This window comes from Melopsittacus undulatus, chromosome 4 (genome assembly GCF_012275295.1).
Source record: "Melopsittacus undulatus isolate bMelUnd1 chromosome 4, bMelUnd1.mat.Z, whole genome shotgun sequence".
Taxonomy (NCBI): Eukaryota; Metazoa; Chordata; class Aves; order Psittaciformes; family Psittaculidae; genus Melopsittacus; species Melopsittacus undulatus.
In genome coordinates, this window is record NC_047530.1 from 9,663,534 (window position 1) to 9,686,842 (window position 23,309).

The window sequence follows — 23,309 nt, forward strand, 5'->3', positions numbered from 1 at the left end:
TGGCAATTCATCTTTTTAAGACTTGGACAACAATAAATATATATTAATGTGTTTATTAAATGTCGAAATAAATATTAATTTGGTAGTCTAAAAAAGTGAGATACACGAAGCAAATCTGAAAACCTACTGGTATTTTTTAGTTTTTAAGAGAGCATCTTTTTGAATAGCACAGCATAGAATAGAATCATACTATTTCAGCTGGAAGAGACCTACAGCAATCATGTAGTCCAACTGCTTGACCACTTCAGAGCTGACCAAAAGTTGAAGCATGGTATTAAGGACATTTGCCAAACATCTCTTAAACACTAACATGCATGGGGCACCTTTCTAGGAAGCGTACTGCAGTTGCTTGAGCTTTAGATTGACAAGCAGGTGAACAATTAAACAGTTTAATTTATACAAGGAGTTCCTAATATAAAAACTGAGAATGAACACCTTGCTCACTTCAAAGAACTACTTACCTCTAACACACTCTATAAGCTTGGGCCTTTGAAGTTTAGATCTGGGAGAGGGAGAGTTGAATCTCAGATATGGTGCCTTCTTAAGTGTGCTACGATGGCCCTGGTAAATCGGTTTCCCGTAAATTTGACACAGATAGTCTTCATTCTGTACCACTGGACTTCTATTCACAGGTCCCTGATACACAATGAAAAAAAAAAGTTTACTTCATGGACAAAAATTTTACCATGTCAGTAGTCCTGCAAAAGTTAAGAGGGAAAAAAGTAATATGTTCTGCAACAAGCAGCCTTAATACCAAACACAAAAACATACATGCAATGATACATACCAGAAGCTTACTGACAACTGAATAAAACAGCAGGTACTGGATAAGGCAAATTTATAACAAGACAATGAATTCTACATTATTACACAAACTTAGCTTCAGCTCCTACAGCACATGAAAACAAGGACAATTCTGACAACAGAAATCCACAGGACAGGGCTATCATTTAAAATTATTAGAGTCATACATGGAAACAATTTCTTACATGAATACTGCAATCTAAAGCAAACTTGTCATTACAAAAAAAAGCAACCAACTACTTGGGAACTCACATCTGCCTTTTTTTTGCTCCTCTGCAAATTTTCAGAAGAAAAGTTAGTTCTAAACCTCTGTTTGCTTGCATTCTCTTCCACTGGTTTCTGTAATGGCTTAGCTGCAGATAAAGGCTTCTTTATTGAGCATCCTTGAAGTTTTTGAGATTTTGCTCTAATTTCTTCATTGGTCTTCCTACCCTTAATGTTTTGGCCTCTCTTGATCCACGGGACCTTTTGATCATATTTCACTTGTTCCAAATCATTTCTTGCCATTTCAGCCTAAAGATAAAACATAAACACAATAAAAGGAGATTTTTATCTTCAAGGCTATCAGAAGAAGCCTGTGGATAACTTTGAAGTTCTGAGAAATGTCATGTTATCCATGTGACTGTGACTAGCGATTTTCATTAAGCCACTGAAGTTTTAAAAGAGAGGTAAACATTTTATTATAGAATACAATGTGCTAGTAATAATAAGCAGTTTTCTCATGTTTTCAAGTTGCAAGTGAACTATTGACATGTAAAAACAATATAAGGTGGAAAACTACAGTGCAAAAACCTGAAGTCATTTTTGCAGCCATACCTGGATTTCTAAACTGATTGCTTTAATCCACTCATCCACAGTGTTTCTGATACGAATCTCTTCCAATACATCTCTGAAACAGAAGAAAGAACTTTAAGGTCGGTACTTCTTAAATTGCACAGACTTGTTCCTGGGAAAGTACTGACCTATAAACACTATAAAAAGAGGCACCTAGAACACAGATGGCAAGATTATCTACCAGTACAGTCTTTCTAAAGGGCACTAAACATAGACTATCCGAGTTTCCTAAACCTGTATCTGTTCCCATGTAATGCCACCTGCAAACCCCACCCCCCACTGGTATGTACTAACATTATTACAAACATCTACAAAAAAAGTGGCAGCAATGTGTCTGTTCCTTCTTTTTGACCAAAAACTGAAAAAAGACAACAAAAATATTCTAACACGAAAGACACAAAGCAGATGAAAAAAATTCCTGCTTCCTCTAAAAGATAATGACAGCAGATGTCTGAAAAAAAAAATCTTTGCATGAAGAGAATATTTGCCTTCCTCAGAAACTCAAGATTTAGTTGTATTCTAATAGGAAAACTTTCATTATGATTCAAGTAGGAGTATTAAACACAACTAACAAAACAAAAGCTCAAAAGCCAAAGATCTGCTATAGGATGACTAATTCTGTAACATTTACATGCTTATGAAGCCTCTTCTGTTCTGAATAATGAAATTACCCTTTAATTTTCCTGTTAATGCAAGTTTGTCTACAAAAAGCTAAAAGCTATAGCCTCCTTGTTATGACAGCAGGACAGTTTGTCAAGATGATAACAGTCTCAGAATCCAGATTTACCAAGAACTAACATCTATCTGTCAATAAATATGCATCAGGAGGGTCAAAAATATTTGAAGCTCAAGAACATCATCTAATGATTGCTAAAAGTCAATAAATACTTCTTGCAGGTGGGAGTGCACTGGTTCTTCAACACACAGAATGAAAGAAAAAAAAAAGAGAGGTAATAAACGTGAGTACACACAATGAGTAGTCACACAAAGCACGGAATTATAGGGTCTAACCTGTCTGTAGTCAAGGCATTAATAAAAGTACACATGGCATCTCCATCTTTTGCGTGAATAACAGCTTCCAAATTTTCTTCAAGAATTTTTTTATTGTTTTGAACTTCTCTCAAAATCCTTTCAGCATCCCTCAGTATAGATTTTGGCACTTTAACATTTTGAAGGATGGATGGTTTATTGAGCAGATGACGTTCAGGAAGATCAGATGTAACAGCAGGCTTTTTTGACTAAAAGTGAAACAGAACCTCTAGCATTTAAATGGAGATTGTAATTCCAACTTTCTACACACTGATCAGAATTCCCATTATTCTATTATCACATCAATGCCCATTGTATGAAATACCATCCACACGTACTATCATCAACTGCAATTGCTCAAGAACATTCAGTATGTTGCAAATACATTTAAAAGTCAAGCAAATGGAAAGACATCCAAAAGCTCTCAAATGCTAAATGATACAATGCATGAGCAGTGTTAATGGAGGCAATAAGCATGTGAAAAGATGGAAATTAGATACATGAAGTATCATATGCAGCTCTCTCCATGTAACATAGAATCATAGAATAGTTAGGGTTGGAAAGGACCTTAAGATCATCCAGTTACAACTCCCCTGCCATGGACAGGGACATCACACACTAAATCATGTCACTCAAGGCTCTGTCCAACCTGGCCTTGAACACTGCCAGAGATGGAGCATTCACAACTTCCCTGGGCAACCCATTCCAGTGCCTCACCACCCTAACAGTAAAGAACTTCTTCCTTATATCTAATCTAAACTTCCCCTGTTTAAGTTCAACCCATTACCCCTTGTCCTATCACTACAGTCCCTAACGAAGAATCCAATCACATATTAACATTAGTTAAGTATTATCAAAAGCCTAATAAAACCCAAAGTCCTCTAAATATATGCACTCATTTGGTATGAATCTACCATAAGAAACACCAACAAATATACACAAATTTTAACAACAACAAAAAAATAAACCCCTAAACAGCACCATGATCCTCTCCCCGTTTCACCAATTTCCATTTTTCAGAAGAAACAATGAAGCAACTATTAGCCTTTTACTTTGTGGAATCCTCTTACTGAGATAAAAATCGAGCATATATTAGCTGTCAAATACAAAAGGAAGGAAGACAAGTACAGGGGAAATAAGCAGCCATACAGCTATAGTCCTCACATTCACTCTCACACTCTTGATGAAACCCAGAGGTCCCCCGGAAGAGTGCTTAATTTTCCAGAAAGGAAACAAAAAGCATTTAAAAAGTGATAAATGTACATAAAGAAAAAGAAACTCCAAAGCAAAAAAAAACCCAAAATACCCAAACTTGAGTAGACTCTGAAAGCATTAACTGAATGAACATAAAATAACCTCACAGATCACAAATCAGGTTGGGCTTCAAAGCTACCCTGTCACCAAATCAGAATTACATGAAAGTTTAGTTTCTAACAGGTGTACCACCAAAACACAAAGGACATAGAAATCAACACACTTATCCCATGATCTTGGTTTTGCCTGATGAGAAAAGGACAATAAAGCAAATTATTTACTGATTTTATACAAGTTTTCATTTTAAATTTAGATTTTTGACAAATATTAGCTCAATAAGAGATGCGAAATTTGTGAGAAAGTGTAAGAAATACAGGTTCATGTTCAACCATAAAATAATGCGGACTTGCTGGATACACATCAGGAAATAGTAAATATATGAGTAGTACACACTATGTTCATTTGAGACAGCAGCTTTTTGCCTGACATTTTTATTATTCCCATAAGGTAGTTCACCAGGATTGACTAAGACAAGTCAAAGAACAAGTTAAACCTTACTTTGAGTAATGTAATCTGTACATAATATCAACCTTTTCTAAAAAATAAAGGTATGCAACAGTTACTGTAATGTTGTCTCATTGCAAGCATGTTCAAAATTGTTTCAATATTAGAGTGTTTAAAAAAAATAAAAAAATCGTAAGATATACCTTAATAAGATCATTTATGTCTGATTTCCATGAATTTGTTTCCTAAAAGGACAGAAGAAGAGCTGTTGAAACTTATCTGAAGGCAGATTCATCAAGGTAAAATCCAGAGCAGATATGTGATCAATTTAAATGGGCACAATGAGTTCCTTGTGAACTACTAAATTTCACTGCACACTTCTTTAGAATTAGAGCACCACCTTCTGTTCCATCACAACCTATCTCGGTTAATTCAGGCCATTAACTTCCTTGTATGACAAAGCTAGTGCTCATTTATCCTAAGCATCTACTTTCCCACTCTACAAATCTCTCAATGATGAGAATTCAATAGCTAACTACCTAATTGACTCAACTCCGCATTTGCTGAAGTCATCATCTGTCTTCCTACTGACCTTTTTTGTAAGAAAGATTTTAAGCCATTTATGTCAACTGTGTCTCTCTCACTTGCCATTTCTTCTCCCACCTTTTCCTGTTCTGTTGCCTATACTAAGGTGTGCTACTCAACTTTTAGCAATAGTGGTAAGCAAATATTTGCAACAAAAATGGGGCGCATGGCACGTGTTCTCTTACCGGTAGGAACACTTAAATTCTAAAGATACAGCAACAAACATCGTGCAAAATATTTTTAGGGAAATACGCAAGCTAAAAACTTCAACCACAGAAATGAACCAATATAACCATAGCTATTGCACTCCAAGCCAATTCACAAAATGTCGATTTTCAAGTCTTTCTTCTTTCCCACAACAAATATTTATAAGAACAGAGAGGACTACACCAAATCAGGTATAATTTGCTTCCACGTGGAACCAGGTTAACAGACAGATAAAAGCCTCAGTTGTTAAAAACCATCACCAAGTTGCCAGCACAGAACTGCTCTAGCACCAAAGGCACAAAATCATTAGCATAAGAAACAATATAAGGATGCATGCTAGTCAATTATTTGGAAACAGCGCTCTTTATAAAAAGAAGTGGCAAAATGAGAAAGGAAGTAGCTTAAGTCATCCTTAGGTAACTGCAGATAAACAGAACGTTGTTCTTCCCCAAATGGGAATGTTATATCTGCTCTATAGCTCTAGTATCACAGGAATATAGCAACCTTAAATTAAACAAAGAAAAAAAACACTTTTTTTTATCCTGTGTTATGCTTGTTAGAATGACTGTAAGAGCCTCTACAGTCTAGTCCATTGCATACTCATTGAGAAATTACGCAGGCTCAATGGGTTTCCACATACAGAAACAGCAATATTTCAAGTAACCGTAAACAAATGTCAGTCTTTTTACAGAGGCGGAAGCAAAGGCAACACTTTTACTGATACCAGACCTCTAAGTTTTTCTCCATATTTTTTATTCCACTTTACTCAAACTCTTGGTCATTCTGATCACACAGACTTTACCTCTAGCATGTCATGCATTTTTCTTCTCAACTGGTCAAGATCTTGAAGTAAATCATCTGCTTTTTTCACCATTTTCTCAACTGAACCGCAATTTTGGAAGCTTTCTAAAGCAGGGACTGAATCTGTATGCAGAGCAGTATGCCTGATGGGAGAAACACTCTTGATTAAAAGAATCCTGGCTCCTCATGTGGTTCAAGAAAGTAGCCAACTGTGAAACTAAGCATTAATTTAAAGTGCAAGAATGCCAAACCTTTATATAAATTGGAATCTGCTTTTTCACCTTAGGTTTCAGACAGGTTATTGGGTTTTCTCTGTTTACCACTTAACACCTTGATGTGTATCCCTGTATTTTCAACAGTGACACTACATCTAAAATTCAGATCTAACAGAGCAACATATAAACTCTGGATACATTTCCATTTGAAGCAATTAACATTTTTTTCCATACTATCAAAAATAAGACAGTATATATGTAGCCATTTCTCATTACATTAGTGAAAATGTGACATCAAATTACTGCCTGGAGAAAATAAGTTTCAGACTGGATGACTCAGAACATTTCCACACACACTCTTAACACTCAGAAACTGTTAGGCAGAAGCTGCGCCTTGCCAAGAAGGTGCTCTCATACAGCTCCCATAAGCCTGGAGTCTCACTGACAACGGCAGCTCCACGTTAACAAAATGCCTGTAGAGCTGGCTTCAGACACTGCTCTCCCAGCTGCTACAATGGAAGACACATACTCGCAAGACAAAACAAGTGACACCCACTGACCTCCAAGAAAGGTGCTACAAATGACCCTTATCAACAAACCTTCATCTACCTCCAGTATACAACAGAAATGCAAGAGTAACATAGAAATGCCAGTGGGCCAGCGCGTCTACTTCAGGCACAGCTTTGCTAGACTCAAGGACCATGCCACTGACCCTATTACACCATCAATATCCAATACATCTTTCTCAATTTCATCAAGACAAACAAAAAGTCCTCTTCAGTTTTGGATTGTGATGTTTATTTACCTGTCTCTCTCAGAATGACAGCTTGTTTTATTACTGTTTAATGCTGCCTTCTTGGAATCCTCAATCTGTCCCCGTGGCATCTCTTGAGAATTCATAATATGCTCAAGAAGTCTCCCTTCACCTAGGGCAGAAAAAAGGTTAACTTTGTTCAATATATTTAATACTTTCTTTTCCCTTCCAGATATTTCCCCACTACGCTCACTAAAGGTAGTAAAAAATATTTTTAGATTTATATAGATTCAGATTGAAATAGATCTATTTCAGATAGGCAAGTCACATAAAACCACTCACACTAATCTATCTTACTGTGATTGTGTTACATTAGCAAAGTCAGAAAACACATAAATGAAACTGTGATGGCAACTGAGTCACCGAGAAACATTCTGTCCATAATGTCACAGATTTGTTGTTCTTCCTCTGTCTCATTTCATTTATTCCTGCACCTATGAAACAACAGGAATAGGTGGCAGCTTTGTAAAAGATAGATAGAAGCAGCATCTGAGAAGAATCTGATGTCCTTAATGACAACAGTATAACGGCTGGATCTTTTAAATGCTTTTCCTCGGTTTTAGATCCTCAAACAATTCTAAAACACAACCCACTCAAAACCAAAAAAAGGATGCTTTATTTTTTGATGGAATGTTCAAAGCTGAGTTTTATGCCACCAAACTGTTCAAAAGCAGTAAAAGAAAATTACTTCACATTGTTTTACATGTGCTGTTTTCATCACAATATCCTAAAGACCCTGTGGATCCATGGTTAAGGGGAGCAGGGAGGGGAGAGGGGATAAATTCCATCAATGATAACGAGAAAGTGAGTAGCTCTCAAATTTTACATTATTCTACATAACCTTTCTTAAACTTGGCAGTGAATGGTAATTTGACTTTTTATTTGAGAAAACATTTCAGTGAGCAATCATGTTGAGATGCTACATGTTAAATCAGTACTGTCATGAAGTCTTTAGTTAGAGACTTCAGTTACAGATTTATTCACAAAACCAACCCTTCCCAAACGTACTTTCCAATATTCTGAATATATGTACTTAAGTGCCAGAAACCCAACAGCTCAGAATAGGTGAGGACAACACAAAGTAATTCCCGCACCATACTATTCATGCCAGCAGAGGACAGGAGTGTCTTACAATACCTTCTCTTGTGGATTTGGGAATGTTTTCCTTTTCTGTTACACCGTTTTCTTTCTTTGAGATTTTCACATTTTTTGATACAGGTTCTGGAGCATATCTCCGAGGAACTGGTGTCTTTAGAGGAGATTTTTGTGTATTAATTCCACAACCCCGAAATTGGCTTGAATATGCTTCAGGGGAAAAAAAAAAGTTATTTAAATGTTAACAAATTGTTTCATAGGAAAAGAAATCTAAAACAAAAAAAAGCCAACATCATGATTTTTTTAAGAAAATGCAAAACATTAAAGAAGTAGTTAAGAAAGCCAACAGGAAGAAAATATCATACTTCCAAATACTATTAAAAAGGCATACAAAAAAATCCCCCAAAACGTCAAAAAGCCACAACAAAAAGCAAAGCCAACCATACTATGAATTAGTTCATTCCAAGCTTCCACACAGATCATTTCTCAGTGAGATTACTTTAGGTTAGGTCTCAGCCTCTGTTGGTGCAGACTAAGCACTTAATAAATATGAAACTCTCACTTTAAAATGGAACATTTTCAGATTATGTGGTAGATGTTTTATTGCCTAATATAGTATATAACCAATGATACAGACATAACTGTTTACTACTCATTATTGATGTGAAGTAATATTAATGGCAATAAAATTAATGCAAAATTAATACTGAAAATAAGATACGCAGAATTTGTCTTCACCTTGGGCAAGTGCACCACCACTGGCAAGAAATAAACCCCTCTGACAAGAAGGTATTTCATTACTGAGCAATTGCTGTTCTGACTTTTCAGATTGTTTTGTCATGATGCTGGAGGAAGGTTCATGAATTCGCTGTAAGCCACCTGTGTTGACTGCAGAGCTAATGAGATGAGACTAAGAGACAAAATTAGAAAGGATTTCTGATATATGCATTAGTTTTTTTCTCAAGTAAAACTTACAACATGAATATTTGCCATGTAATCACACTGAACAGATTTTACATGCTATTTGAGAGAAGAGTCATTTACAACAACCTCAGAATGCTTGGACATTATCCTGCCTTTCAAAAAGCACAGGACTCTCTGAAGAAACTATTTATAATTGTTCTTAGACTTTTAATCTGACTAGATACTCACCGAATTAAAGTTTCCTCAGTTATCAAAGGTCTAAATGATTTCTTAGTACGAATGAGAGTAATTTCACAATTTTTGCTTTTACTTTCCAGAGACACAAAAATTAGGGAGGGGAGAGGAGCAGATATCTGGAACAGAACCAGAAGTAAACCTTTTCCCAAAAAGTTCTAAGCTCATGTGCTGCCCACTGGATCTTTTTTTCTCTCTAAGACATGATCCAAATTATTATAATATTAATATAGGGATACAGAAGAAATTATTAAACTAAAGCTTCTGCACTGTTACTTAGATACCTGAATATTCATTTGTTGCTCCTGTAACTTTTCTAGATGCTGAATCCGTTGCATCATGAAAGCATTCATTTGTTTTTCAAGCTCACTGACTCTTTCATGACAGTGGGGCTTCTCATGAAGAGTCTTCATATTAGCTAGCTGTTCAGCAACACTATGCACTTGTCTGTCTGCCTCCTGTAGCTTATGAATTAATGCTGAAACTGAGTTAACTTTTGCTTCCAAATCATTTTGAACCTGCAAGACAGAAGGAAAAAAAGATAATTAAAAAAGAAGGAGAAAAAACTTAGTGCAAAACAGATGCAAGCATGAAGAAAATAAAACCTCCTCCCCACCATCATGGAATGACTTGCTTCCCAGAAGATATAAATAAAATCCTAATTAGCACTAGTGTTTGGTTGTTTTGCAATACTATAAAATTCTTCTGAAAGAGAAATCAAATGGTCTCTGCCCGCTTGCCCATTGAGCCAAATCCAAATCAGTTCTCTCAGTTATACTGGTCAGCAAGTCTGAGACTTCTAACACAAAGAACAGTAAGCAGACACATTCAGTCCCTCTGGCTCTACTACCAACAATTTCAGGCTGGCTCAGAACATCTACTTTTTTTAAGCCAACAAAAAACTAATATTACCACAAGCTACTTACTTTAAGAAGTGGAGCTGTAGTAGCAATTGCAGCAGCAGTTGCTGCTGCAATGGTTGCTGCAGAATCAACTTCCCTATGTGCTGATGTGGTGTCATGAACAACACTTCCCTTTTTTCCTGTGGACGCATTTCCTAAGAGGTGTACCTTCACCTCCTTAAGTACAGGATTATTTTGGGTTCTATAAAAATAAACAAGTGCCTGTAAATAGCATTGTTTTCTTCATATCTTCTCCAAGCAAATGATTTCCCACATATATCATTAATATCACTAATTAATATTATTACCATTAATATCATAAGCATTTCTCCTTGATGCTCTCGACATCTAAAAAAGAATTTTATTCTCATTTTTTAGCATGACACAAGGAATTTATCAGGATTATGTTACAGATTTTAATCTAAAAGGCACATCCCTGTGATGGGGATGGCAAAGCTCAATGCATTCACTAGTAACAAAGTCAACTAGATTTCAGATCTTCAAGATTTCCAGCCTATGGATAAACAGTATGTGTCCTTATCTGTCTTTAAAATATTATACGGGTTTGACGCAAACTGGGTTCTCTATCAGAGCTGATTGTGCTTGATTCCTGTATCATGAAATCATTAATTCAAATAGTCTAAAGGCATTATCAACAATATGCATAATAACCAATATACTCCAGTAAGTTCTGAATGATAAAAAAAACTGAAAACATGTTCACAGACAGAAAAAGAATACTAACAGAATCATAAAGAATGTGGTTTTTACTTACATTTTGGCAGAGACTGAGGAAATACAACATCTCTACAGAAACAGAACAGCTGAGATGGTAAGAACACCAACATACTTACTTTTGCTTTAATACTGCTCTCAAAGCTTCTTTCTGGCCAGTAGCATATTGAGAAATAACAACATCACCTGTAGGGAAAGGCACAAAACATACTTTGTCAAGTTAACTGACACAAAATGCCTATTGCAGAGGTTGACACAAAGCATTATTTCAACATGCACAATTTTGCTGCAGTCTATTGCCTTCACAAAGAATATTATTTACTGTAATAACAGATTGCTTCTCTTCTCTATGTAGCAGCCTTAAATCATGGAGAGAGTAAAAGCAGGCTTCACTTAACTGATTTTATACAGTACTGATGCTATGAAAAGGACAGTACTGTATCTTCATAACATCTGTGGGAAAATGCCATATAAATGGTAACTGGAGCTCAGACAACGCATTCAATAAAACCCTGCAAATTGCAAGTGTTGACACAAGCCTCCTGCAGCCACCACAAATTACAAGTTTCCTTAATACCTTTAAATTACACTAAAAGGATTGCAGGCTCTCCTTCATCCACTGTTTGCTGAGCAGAGGTAACAAACCAAGAGGTGGAAGGTTCAGTGCTCCCCTGCTGCTGATTGTATACAGCTAGTACACACATGCTGACAAGCCAGCTATTTGTTGCCTCTGTATGAGTAAAAGATGAAACTAAAGTATTGATTTTTTGCCTTAAACAGAGGTATTGATTTGTGTTTCTTTCCTCTACAAAGTTACAGATATCAAAGAAACCTGCAGAAGTGTATTTTCTTTAAAAGTCTTCACTTCCCAAAATCTGATTGAAACTGACTGATTTGTGTCTGGCATGTGAAACTGACTGGCAGATTCAGAAGTTAAAGGAAAAAGCAGGGACGATGTGTTTTCTTAGATTCTTAAAGATTAAAAAGATACCGTAGTGTAGGCTGCATTTGTAGCATAATGACAACAGTAAAAAGCATCTAAACAAGGTGTTTCCCCTCCACACCCCAAATTTCTCTATTCAGAGACATGAATGTTCCAGTTATCAAAAGGCATCTCAACATCGTGGTACACTGGTAGAAGTCCCTCTCAGTTAATCAAAAGAGCTACATAAGCTAGTGTAATGCCAGTAAGACCAAAGCAAAATTTGCAAAGAAACATTTGAATATCTTAACTCAAAAGTTTCTATATTGAACAAAAATACCCAAAATAAAATGAAAGTTCAATTTTATCCAAATTAATCAGTTTTATTATAAAAACAGGGCCATAGCAGTACATCAATAAGTCTTACCTTTTGGTCTTCTGCTATCTTCCAATAACAGTGAAGAATCTTCTTGTACTGCAGCTTCTCTACGATAATCCTTCAGAAAAAGAAGAACAGAAAAGCATATATCAAAGCCTCTGAATCAGTGGCCACAATGTTAGAAGTGAATGGAACTGCATACTACAGAAATGTAAGCATCTCTACATTCTTAAAGCAAGTTCTTGGAACAAGACATGTTACGATTTCTACCACGGAATCATCTGGACTTTGTAGTCAAGAATTCACATTACATTTTAGGAACAAAACCCCTAGAAACACAATTAAAGTTAAAAGTATATATTCCAAGTGCTGAGTAAGTGCATTCTCCTCATTTATGGCCAAAGAAGTAGTAGTGAAATGACATATGTATAAGTTTATACAAGCTGCTAATCTCAAACAATTCAGGAATGCTCATACACAAAGAATTAAGCACCCAACATTGACTGTGGAGCTGAAGGGGCGGAGCTGAATTTTCTTGAAGTGGAGTCCATGAATAATCAAAGTCTACAAAAGCAGCTATAAAGGAAAGTTAGGAAGGTAAAAATCTGTTACTCATTTGGTGGTGTACTTCACCATACTTTTGAGACTTGTTCAGCTCACTAGTTCTGCTTTGAGCCATGCAGAAACACTACTGCAGTCCTTTCACAGCATAGGTTAAATTTATCCTCATGTATGCTTACTGACATACAGATGCCCTATGGACAAGTTTGCACTCTATGTGAGAAAGAACAAACATATCAAAAGGAAATAAGCTTTTTAAGTATTAAAGAGTTCCAGTAAACTAATGACCGTCTCATTATCTATGATGTGAAGAAGAGAACAAATCTGCAGTTTTAGGTTTTTAACAAATATTGTGCCATGTATAATCAATTACAATAAAATTTAAAAGAAGCCTTGGTATTAATTATGCAATAGGTAGCTATAAACAAAGCCCTTCTAAACACTTCAGCATTAATATCACACTAGCAGCAACTCAAAGATGAAAGCAGATGCACAGTTCCTGTGCAGAAGCTGAGACAAAGATCTGAGATGCTTTTACAGAAGCTGCAACTTTTTGTGAAGAAAATTCTCTTAGTTCAGGCCTGCAAGAAGCAACATTGACCATTTCTCACCATTTGTGAAAAAAACATTGGCTCTGTAGAATTTCCCACTGAAAGCAGACGTTCTGGATGTCCTTTAGTACTTGAGACTCCTAAAATAAAAGCAGTTTTTACTGTGATCATAATGATTTGTTATTAATTTTCAATATAATTGACTAACCCAAACCTAAACGGTTCTTCTGCCTGTATTAAGGTAAGTAGCATGGATTGTGCCACTTGTGAATTTGAAGAGTACATGGTACATTACTACTGCCTCATACTATAAAAAACAGACTTAAAATTATTTACTTAATACTACTAAAATAGTTTGCTAAAACCGTTGCAGAAAAGGAGGCAATTTGGGTTTTTTTTCCATCTGTTTACTCGTCTGTGTGCGCTTCACTGGTACAGGCAGTTGAGCTGTGTATGTTGTTTGTGTCAAGCTGGTGGGGTACAGGAGGGGTAGGGCTGGCTTGTTTGTTTTCCAAAATTACAAAGTAAAATGGCTTTAACAAGGAAACGGTAGGTAGCAGGGAAACTTCTGAATACCTGTTTAACTGACCAGCTCTGAAACTTGTACTGTTTCATAAAATCTGCAAAAAGTGCAGACTGAAAAAGACTAGAGCTGAATAACTTTCTCAGAATGCCTACTTCCAACATTTAGTACTACCTTTCAAGTGCTCAATAAACACTTCTTTAAAAAGGCAAGCTTGTACAGATCTATCTTGAACATCTACTAGCTCAAACTCTCCAGAAAAAAGTCACCTTTAAAGAAGCAGAGAAAGAGCAAAAGCATCTAAAAGACACTTGATTTCTTCCAGTATAAAACCACAAAATAATTCACACAATTCCATAAAAACATTAAGAAGGACCAAATATTGGGACTACTCTAAGCTGTCTGTTGGCAGGAGCAATATTCTGTTTGGCACAAATCTGCTTGCTGACTATACTTTGGGCATAAAATTGAAGAGATATAAATGGTTCTAAAATAGTCGGCTACAAACTGCATTAAAAACTGTGACATACAAGAAAGGCATCAATCTTCTTAACTTTAACTTAACTTTGATCCCTGAACACATACACTTGTTTCATCCTCTGATGCTGCCTAAAACCTTCCTGCCCAGCATATTTGTGAAATTAACAGACATAAGGAAGAAGCTCTTCACTGGGTGGTAGCACATTGGAACAGGTTGCCAAGAGAAGCTGTGGCTGCCCCATTGCTGGCAATGTTCAAGGCCAAGTTGGATGGTACTTTGAGCAACCTGGGCTAGTGGAAGGTGTCCCTGTCTCGGCCCATGGTACTAGATGATGGAACTAGATGATCTCTAACACCTCTTCCAGCACAAACCACTCTATGATGATTCTATGATAAGGTGAGAGTTACCTAACAATTACAGACTAGGAATCTAGAGCCAGGACTGGAGTTCTGTTAGCAGAGCTATGACTGACCACCTCACCCTACATGACTCGCTTTTCACGTGTAAAACACAGCTTGGGAAAACAAACAAACATGACTTTTTCTTCTGAAAATACTAGCCAGCTTTCTAAACATTCCTTAGTTACGAAGCTACTGCCTGACTGAAAACACTACACAGCTATTTTAGCTGAGCCAGAAGCTGCCGGCTCGCAGTAAATCACGCACCTGCGGAGGGGCCTGCGGTTATTACCCCGCGCGGGGCTCTGCCCGCTGACACTGAGGCGGGAGCGCAGGGCGGTCCGCGGGCAGGCAAAGCGGCGCCGGTGGCCTGGCACGGAGCAACCGCTTCACACAGCTTCCTGACAGCGACAGTCACTTTCCTCACGCGGCCACCAGCTGCTGTCGGAGCCTCAGCGGGCTTCTCCCTCTGGACACCTGTGGAGTGAATGAGCACTTGGCCTGCCGTGAGGCTGGCCAAGGAATCCGGGCTGAGACTGGAGCTGCTTTCCGTGTCCATGAGAATCTCGTCACGCAGCTCTGAAGGGGAGTCCAAAGCAGGATTCTGACAAAGAGGCCATGCGTGCGGGCCGGCCGCTAAGGCGGCAGCCACCGCATCCGTGCAACGAACGCGGCCTGAGGGCTCCCTCCGCGCCCAGAGCCCGGCTGCACTGCCCGGCGCCCAGGCAGACTCAGAATCCCGCCCACCGCCCGTACCGGAAGCACCCGCTGCCATAGCAATGGCTTCCCGCCGCAGCCCCTCAAGGTGCGCGCAGTCCTCTCCCCAATAGTGTCCGGAAGGAAACCCACTCCCGAGCCCTGCTCGCTTCCAGTAGCGCAGCGCGGGGGACAGATAAGAGCATTGCGCTTCCGGCGGGAGCCGTGAGCTTGCTGGTAAGTCTGTGCTCTTTGATTCTCCTTCCTGCGTGAGGGCCTCATGTGCTGTGGTGAATGCGGGCGCCGCCGCTGCTGACGGGAGAGCCCTGGCGGGGCCCTCAAACGGTGAGGTATGCAATAAGGTATGGCAGGCTGGGGCCGGCCGCTGCTGGGGCAGGTTGGGCTGGGCTCGACTCGACGGGGTTGGGGGATGAAAGAGCTCCTGTGGGAGAAGGAAACCGCGTTCCGCTTCTGGAGCTGTCGCAGTGCTGGTGTCTGTCCCTCCGCTCGTACCGGCGCTGTTGGTCTGGGCTTGGCGTAGTTGGGGTCTCCCTGGGCAAGGAAGCTCAAGGTGCCCTTGAAAGTAAGAGCTGAAGGATGTAATTAAAAAAACGGAGACAAGTATACAAAATCACGGTGAAATTGTTTTCTCTCCAGCAACTTCAGGTCAGGGGTTGATGTTACTGTGTCAAAAGTATCAGTCAGGCCTAAGCTAACTTAAATAGGTAATCACAGAAAAACACGTGTTTTCTCCCAGGACAGTCACCCTTGGGTATGTTCAGCCTGTTCAGAGGGGTTCTCGGGTGTCTGATTTCAAACTATGGTAACTTCGGCCTTGGGAAGTCATCTGCTATTGATTTCTCTTGTCGACAGAGTAGGGTCTAGCCCACAGCCATGAGACTGTGAATTATAATAATCTGTGCACCAGGTACAGTCTGTTATCCAGTCATCTTCTGACCAGTCCCTTTCTCATTTCACCACATGTCTCCAAACGCTGAAAGTAGCATGTGAAATGAGGAGGAAACCTTTTTACCTTGAATTTTATGTGATTAGTTTTGTGGCCTGCTTATTTCATAGGTATTTTTTTCTCATAGTTTCATGGAAGAGCGCCAGGGCCTTCAAGAAGGGAGAATTCCTGGCTGTTGGTACTTCCCTGGTGAACCAGCACATCCAGACCATGTGGCCCTTGTTACAGAAGTTTATTTAGAGATAACTGCTTTCTTCAGTGTGACATGTTTAAAAGTGCAGTGCTACATTCTCAAACCATGTTTAGACCAGAGGAAAGTAATCCAGGCTCTGCAGGCTTAAACCTGAAGCATGCTGGAATTGTTTGAGCAGGTCTGCAAGCTCTGTGGTGCATTAGCTGAGATGCAGAGTCCTGTAATGGATTCTTCTACCTATTTTTTCTTGTTCCACAGGTTGGAGGGAAAGGGAACAAACAACAGGAAAATTTGAAATATTTAATAGACTTTAAGAATAAACCAGGTATTCTGGGAATGTTTAGGTAGTGTAGTTTTAGATGTTTAAGGCAACTATTTATAATTTATGGCTACTGAAGAGGTGCAATAGAGCCATACAATTTCACTGCCAGTTGTGTAGAAAGTGTAAAATACCTGCAGAGGCACAAGAGTTTCAGAAACTTAAGATCAGAGTGCCAGTGTGCTGATTTAAATCAGAGCTATCTCCCAAGTGCAAGCGTAAAAGCTTTGTGGAACTGCAGTTCAGTAAATCTAATTTTAAGCTTGGCAAACTAGTTGGAGAAGAATAAAAGATGAGGTTTGCTGCAAACAAGCATAATGAAGCAATACTGAGTGTGAGAAAACAGCACTGACGAAGCCTTTAACTGTCTGTGCTTGGGAGAGGACAAAAGTCTTTCCAGTTCTCTGTGTTTTCTGACTCTGTTTAATAATCTACTTAACCTGAATTTATAGAATTGTCACTGATTTTCCTTCTAATAGGCTGAGAAATCTCAAGTGGGGTCACCATCAATTTTCACAGGTTGTCCCAAATCAAAGTCATGTCCAATTCTCCTACAGCAAATTAGATTATTACATTAACCTGAGTAGCCCCTTCTGAGCAACCATAGGCTCTCCTTAAGAGTAACCTGTGCAACTTATCTGCCATGATGAATTCTGGTTGTGGGGGTATGCATCTTAAATTCAATATCATGTGCTCTTTGCCTTCAGTTCCCAAACTGGCTTACTGTGTAGTGGCAAAGCATAATGCTAAATGGCTGATGTTATAATCCCATTGCCGCTGTAAAGGAGTGTTAGGAGAGTGCACACTTATGACAGCTCCACAGTGCTATTTTAGTTGCTTAGTTTTCTTTCTATTGTATAAATTATTATTGTCTCTTTGTTCTTGTTTAGAAGGCTTGCTTACCCCTTACCCCTACCAAGAAACTGGAATAGTTTAAGATTTCTAAAACTTTAATGTCTTGCTCAAAATTTGGCAAAACATCATACAGGGTTAACTGTAAGTAGCCCTCGCTAAAGGGCTGAATGAACTTTTTTCACAAAGAGATTGCACTTCAGTGTTAATTTTTCTTCCACAAGTTGACATGAATTAAACTGAAGTATCTTGTTCTTGTTCACATGTAATATTACTTTGCATTATCATCTGGGATAGGTCTTAGATAATGTGTAAATTAAAGGAAAAGGAAGACTACCTTTCAATATTCTACTAGGAAACCAGAAGGGATGCTTTCAAGCCTCACTTACTGTGTTGGATTGGAATGTGAGTCTTCCATGAGGATTATAGCTTAAATTCTTGGATCCATGGTTGTTCATTCTTCCCTTTTTTGTGTGTATTTCCCTTCCTTTAAGGCCATTCTCATTCTTCTGTGATTTTTTACATTTAATTCACTATGTTCAATGACCAGAACTTTTGCTCCAGTTTAAGTGTTTGGTGAGAATGTAGTTGCACAGAAACCAGGCATCTGCATCTCTGCAAGCTGTCCTATGTTGCATTTATTCTGAGTGGCTACAATTCCAATACTTGCCTTTCTTCCTTACTGTCTTTACAGATGGCATCAAAACTCACTGAAACTGTAAGGCTAGAAAATATTATTGCTTGCTTCTCCCTCCCACTCCCACCCTAGTTTTACTGTGTGAGTTTGAATGAATTTATAGCATTTAAAGTGATTAAAAAAAATCTATAACTGTTTGAAAGGCTTAGAAAGTGTCCAAAGGACAGTAGTTAACAGGTGTATCTGAAGGCTTCATGCCTGGACATTTTTAACTGAGTGCATTTAAAATAGATAATTTTCCTTCAAGTGGATGGCTTGAAAGTTAGCGAGCAAAGCTGTGTTTAAACGCACGTCAAGGACATATAAAATTGATTCTGTTGTAAAATGCTGCAGTTCTTATATATGATTTTTGTGTGAAACTTGACTTTTATCTTCAGAACAGGTGACTGAATCTCAAACAGTAGAATATGGCTGGACAAATCTCAGAAGCTGATCAGATCAAGCAGGTAAGATGCTGTATTCATAAGTGGTGGCTTTGAAGATCTTCTGTTACTTTGTCACATAGAGTGAAAGGTGTAGGGCATAGAGAAGGACAAAAATTTCTTGTTCTGTAGCAACCAAAATTTAAACATTTGGGCCATTGACAAACACAGTATAGTATCTGATTTGAAATACTAGCAGCATTTGGTGCTGACATATTCTGACTAATAGTAAATTTTTCTATGGACTCATTCTTGAAATGTCACTGTCACGAAATGGCCCGTGCAGCTGTGCATAGGAAAAGTTAAGTTAATGTAGAATTTTTTCTTAATACTTGTTGTCTAATTCTTATTTATAGTTCAAGGAGTTTCTTGGAACATACAATAAAATTACAGAAAACTGCTTCCTGGATTGCATAAAAGATTTCACTAGCAGAGAAGTTAAACCAGAAGAGGTAGGTAAATGCTTTTAATGACCCTTTGGTAGAATTGCTGTATAGCATTCGAGTTTCAGAAGCAATTTAGGAAGTTTTGATCTTTCAACTAGTTAAAAAGGTAGGTAGCAGTCTTTAGTGGAGTACAGGTGTCTGGAATGTAGCTTCCAAGTTAGGAAGCAACTTAGTGGAAGAAGTAGCTTGTCTGTAGTTTTGCTTCTCCAAATATGTCCAAGGTGATGGCCAGATACTTGTTTGCACCCTAACAGTCTATTTGCAAAGAGAAATCAACCAAGCAACCAAAGTAAAGTGCTTTTCATGTATTAAGATAATCAGCTACAAACTATAGGCTAGGACCTCTTGAGGTTTTGTCATTGTTGTCTTTTCAGTATGTACACAAAGGGAGTCTTCCTGATCTCACTTGAAGAGAGAGATCTGCTTATTGCAATTCTGTGTATTTCATTCTCTGAGCTGTCAGTGGAGGTTCTTGTGCCTCAACTTCTGATGGATGGTATCTTTATGGACATGGAAGTTGCCTACCTACAGCCTGCATCCCATTCTTTGAAGGTAGAATCCTACTGAAATACTTGTTTACTTGCCTATGTTCCCTGCTTTGTAGTGAGCCACAGAAATGCAGGTCTTCAGAGCTCTGGCTGTTAAATCTACTTCGGCATTGCAGGAAGCTCCATCACATCACAGACATCTGCAAAAAAGATTAAGCTCTCAATTACGTTAGTTGCATGGGTTTTGCCTCACCTCTCCTCTCCTGTTGAGAGGCTGTTTCAGAAGCTCATTATTTTGTTGGTTAAAAGTCTAATAAACTTTGCATGACTCTGCTGGCAGAAAAAAACAACCTGAAGTTTTAAACTAACCATTGTTTTTGAGCATTTTCTGCCTCCTTGGACTTTAACTCCTCAGTGCAGGTAAAAATCATGTCTCCGTTCAGCTTTTGTTCTGCTGCTCTAAACAAAGCTCTCTTACCTTCCCAAGGTGGATTCGTTGTTTCCCTGATCTCTGCATCTGCTTTAACAGAATTTTTGTTACTTATAGGAGGTCAGAATTATTCTAGATAGGGTTTGTACTATCTTTTAACAAGTCATTTTGAATTGCGTGAGCAATACAAGGAGTGTCAGTTAACAGAACTGACAGAGGTGTTGGCAGCACAACTCTTTACCTTTCTGGATGGTATTTGATTTCTGTTAGAGGATTGCACTTTCTCTGCTACCCAAAGTGTTACTAGAATTTCTTTAAAAGTAGCAGTTCATACAGTCTTTCATTGAAGACCTGAAATCCAAAACCAATGAACACTCATTGGAGAGGAATTAAAGATTTAGACCCCCAAAATACTTCTAGATTCTTTTTTTTTTCTTTCTTTCTGTGGTCTGCAAAGGGGCCATGGCAGTAGCACAGGAGCCACTGAAGGCTAGGAAGAATCTCTTTGATGGGAAGTAAGTTTTGCCTGTGATTATCCATTATGGGGTTTCTTGCAGAGCATCTGGCTCTGGTGCCTGCTGGAAACACAGTGGTCTAGATGCACCACTGGACTGATCTTTTATGGAAATTCCTATGTTTCTCTTCAAAGGTGTAGTTTCTTATTATATAATTAATACCTCCATGAATCTCCTTTGAGAGTCTCCATTTGAAACAACAGCTTCTGACCTTTTTCCCTATAGCAAGACTGCACTGCAAGTCTAGACTTCCCCAGGCACCATATAACAAGTACCACACCCTCTGGGAGCAGTGTCTTGGGGTAGTTCCAGAATTTGTTTCCAAGTGGAACTTGACTCCTGCTCAACGGGTTTTGCCATAGCTGATGCCAGGTCAAGGAGAGAGAAGGATGGGTGGTATGCACAGCTGCATATGTTTTTTCTTGTTCACTTTTAGCCCCTCTGCTTTTCACATCTCTCCATGCTAAGCAGAATCAAAGCAATTTCAGGTTTTCTAATAATCAGGCACATTTGGTGTCTTTCCTTTCTATCTAAATTTGCTAACTTTTACAGTGATAGCAAAGACTTAGAACCAGAATGCACATTACCCAATTGGTAAAACTGTTGCTCACAAACCATCTCATAACTCTTTCTTTACATTTAAACACCTCTACCCCAAACCTCTAAATTTAAAATATGCTACCATGGGTGAAATAGGCCCAGGTATTTATTTCCCTGTCCAGCTGTCAGAGAACTTGAGGGTACTCTGATTGCTTTTGTGCAGGTTGTGCAAGGAGGTGCAAGAATACTGATAGAGCTAATAGGAACTAGAAACGGTTAAACTGAGCTAGCATACAGTAGACAACATCTGACTGTCAAAGATGTGTGCTTGTAAACAGAACTTTAAAGAGACACTAATTTAAAAGATTTATTATTTATTGCAAAATAAAATGCTTTACATACTTTCTCAAGAGGAGTCCAAGGAAGAAACAGTAATATCTCCTAGATCTGAGATGCTTTCCATGAAGACTGTCATATGAGAATTTATATTAAAGGATATTTATATTAAAAGATAATCCAGACATCCTTCAAAAACTAAACTTCCCATTTTCCACTGTGCACAATTAGGCCCTCACCTTGAGGCTTAACACAGATTATGAGATGTAGTCATCACATTGTTTATCCCTGTATATGATCAAATTTTGGGTCCTGTTAGGGGAAGTGATTTAATTACTGTTTGAAGCCTTCTCTTTCCCTCTTCCTCTAGATGACTTGCTCAGACCACTGCCTACAGAAGTACTTGAAAATGACACAAAGGATCTCCATGAGATTCCAGGAGTACCACATCCAGCAGAATGAAGCTCTGGCAGCTAAAGCAGGACTGCTTAGCGCACCTCGTTAGATAAGGGCGCTCTGTTCAGACTTTACAAGCAGTGCCAATGTTTGTTGAGCAAGAACACACTTTGGATTTTCTACTGTCAGGATGTGTGTCCAGCAACTTGCAGTTCTAGGTGCTGTTCAGACAGGAGAAACTATGAAAAGTTAAACAAGAAATTAGTCATGGTGGACTGGCAATGGAGTCTGTTTCTGAGGTGCTTTTAACTCTACAATGGAGTACTACTGATAGAAACTTCTCCAGGGCCTGCAGACTGGTATGTTTAACTTTCAAGGGTGGTGGGAGGGTTATGCTTCCTTTCTGCTAGGACTGATTCAGATAAATAAATGGAATATGGGAAATACACCTTTTTTATTTAATTAAAATTAATGGGAACTATACATTTGTATGTATGTTCTTTCCAAAGATACGCTTTCAGGACACTGTGCTTAAACAGTATTTTGTTGGCTGTGGTCTCATTCCTCAGGTACTACAGAGTTATGTTTGTTCATTGCTAGTTTAAGTTGCTCTTAGGTAACAGAATTAGTTATGTTATTTTAGCAGCTGGGAATTTGTGAATCTATTAATTTCTGAAGGCAAGGGTGGTCATAAACAGATGGCTGTTGTAATCAATGGGTTCAAGTAGGCAGAGATGCTCTGCCACCTTATCCTGAGGTTACGTTTGCCTCATGCTTCAACATGTCATTTACAAGGGATGTGAGTGAATCATTTGCAGTGCTTGTGCCCAAGGCAGCTCCTTGTTTCCCCTGGGGTCCTCCAAATTCAGCTCCCTTGTCTGAGGCAAGCATGATGTACTTCAAGCAACTACGCTTGGAGTGCAATTCCAATTTCTCCTTTAATTGTGTGAATGCCAAGAGGAAGTGCAAGGTATGCACAAAACAATGTTTCTTTTGCTGCTGGGTGAGTACAGAGAGAAATCTGTTCTGATGTGGTTTTGGTTGAAATGATTCTGACAGCTGAAATCTGACAGTCAGATTGTCAGTACAGTAGATGGTAGCTAACAGGCCCATTTTACTTGCAACTAACCAAATACAGCAACAAAAGGAGCTGAACATCAAGATTAGCATACTGCCCATATACTTTTTTGTCATTACCTTCTGTGTAGTTTTTTTATTTCCAGCAGCACTTTGAAATAATGATTTTCTGCCTGTTTTCAG

The 23,309-nt window shown here is 38.5% G+C and overlaps 2 protein-coding genes across 5 annotated transcripts in view; one reads left to right on the top strand and one right to left on the bottom strand.

Annotated features, from left to right (window-relative positions):
* The window catches only part of KIAA0586 (KIAA0586 ortholog), a 73,961-nt gene extending 58,510 nt beyond the window's left edge, over window positions 1-15,451 (bottom strand). The window contains exons 1-15 of the mRNA XM_031044525.2: window positions 15,020-15,451; window positions 13,411-13,490; window positions 12,287-12,356; window positions 11,057-11,123; window positions 10,227-10,404; window positions 9,585-9,818; window positions 8,881-9,052; window positions 8,185-8,352; window positions 7,039-7,159; window positions 6,020-6,161; window positions 4,629-4,670; window positions 2,650-2,876; window positions 1,621-1,693; window positions 1,057-1,317; window positions 462-636 (exon numbers count right to left, since the gene is read on the bottom strand). Coding sequence (XP_030900385.2) covers window positions 462-636; window positions 1,057-1,317; window positions 1,621-1,693; window positions 2,650-2,876; window positions 4,629-4,670; window positions 6,020-6,161; window positions 7,039-7,159; window positions 8,185-8,352; window positions 8,881-9,052; window positions 9,585-9,818; window positions 10,227-10,404; window positions 11,057-11,123; window positions 12,287-12,356; window positions 13,411-13,490; window positions 15,020-15,311 — 2,302 coding nt within the window. The 5' untranslated portion in view covers window positions 15,312-15,451. The remainder of the gene's footprint in view (window positions 1-461; window positions 637-1,056; window positions 1,318-1,620; window positions 1,694-2,649; window positions 2,877-4,628; window positions 4,671-6,019; window positions 6,162-7,038; window positions 7,160-8,184; window positions 8,353-8,880; window positions 9,053-9,584; window positions 9,819-10,226; window positions 10,405-11,056; window positions 11,124-12,286; window positions 12,357-13,410; window positions 13,491-15,019) is intronic.
* Window positions 15,452-15,626: 175 nt separating this feature from the next.
* Window positions 15,627-22,532, top strand: TIMM9 (translocase of inner mitochondrial membrane 9). Of its 4 annotated transcripts, none has more exons than XM_031044537.2 (4): window positions 15,627-15,685; window positions 18,854-18,922; window positions 19,255-19,350; window positions 22,024-22,532. In XM_031044537.2, exons 2-4 carry the CDS (start codon window positions 18,884-18,886, stop codon window positions 22,156-22,158), a joined length of 270 nt encoding a protein of 89 aa, XP_030900397.1. In that variant the 5' UTR covers window positions 15,627-15,685; window positions 18,854-18,883; the 3' UTR covers window positions 22,159-22,532. The 4 variants fall into 4 exon arrangements, with proteins under 4 accessions (XP_030900397.1, XP_005143953.1, XP_030900399.1 ...); XM_005143896.4 differs by having other exon boundaries at window positions 15,674-15,798; XM_031044539.2 differs by lacking the exon at window positions 15,627-15,685 and adding an exon at window positions 15,695-15,810.
* The last annotated feature ends 777 nt before the right edge of the window (window positions 22,533-23,309 follow it).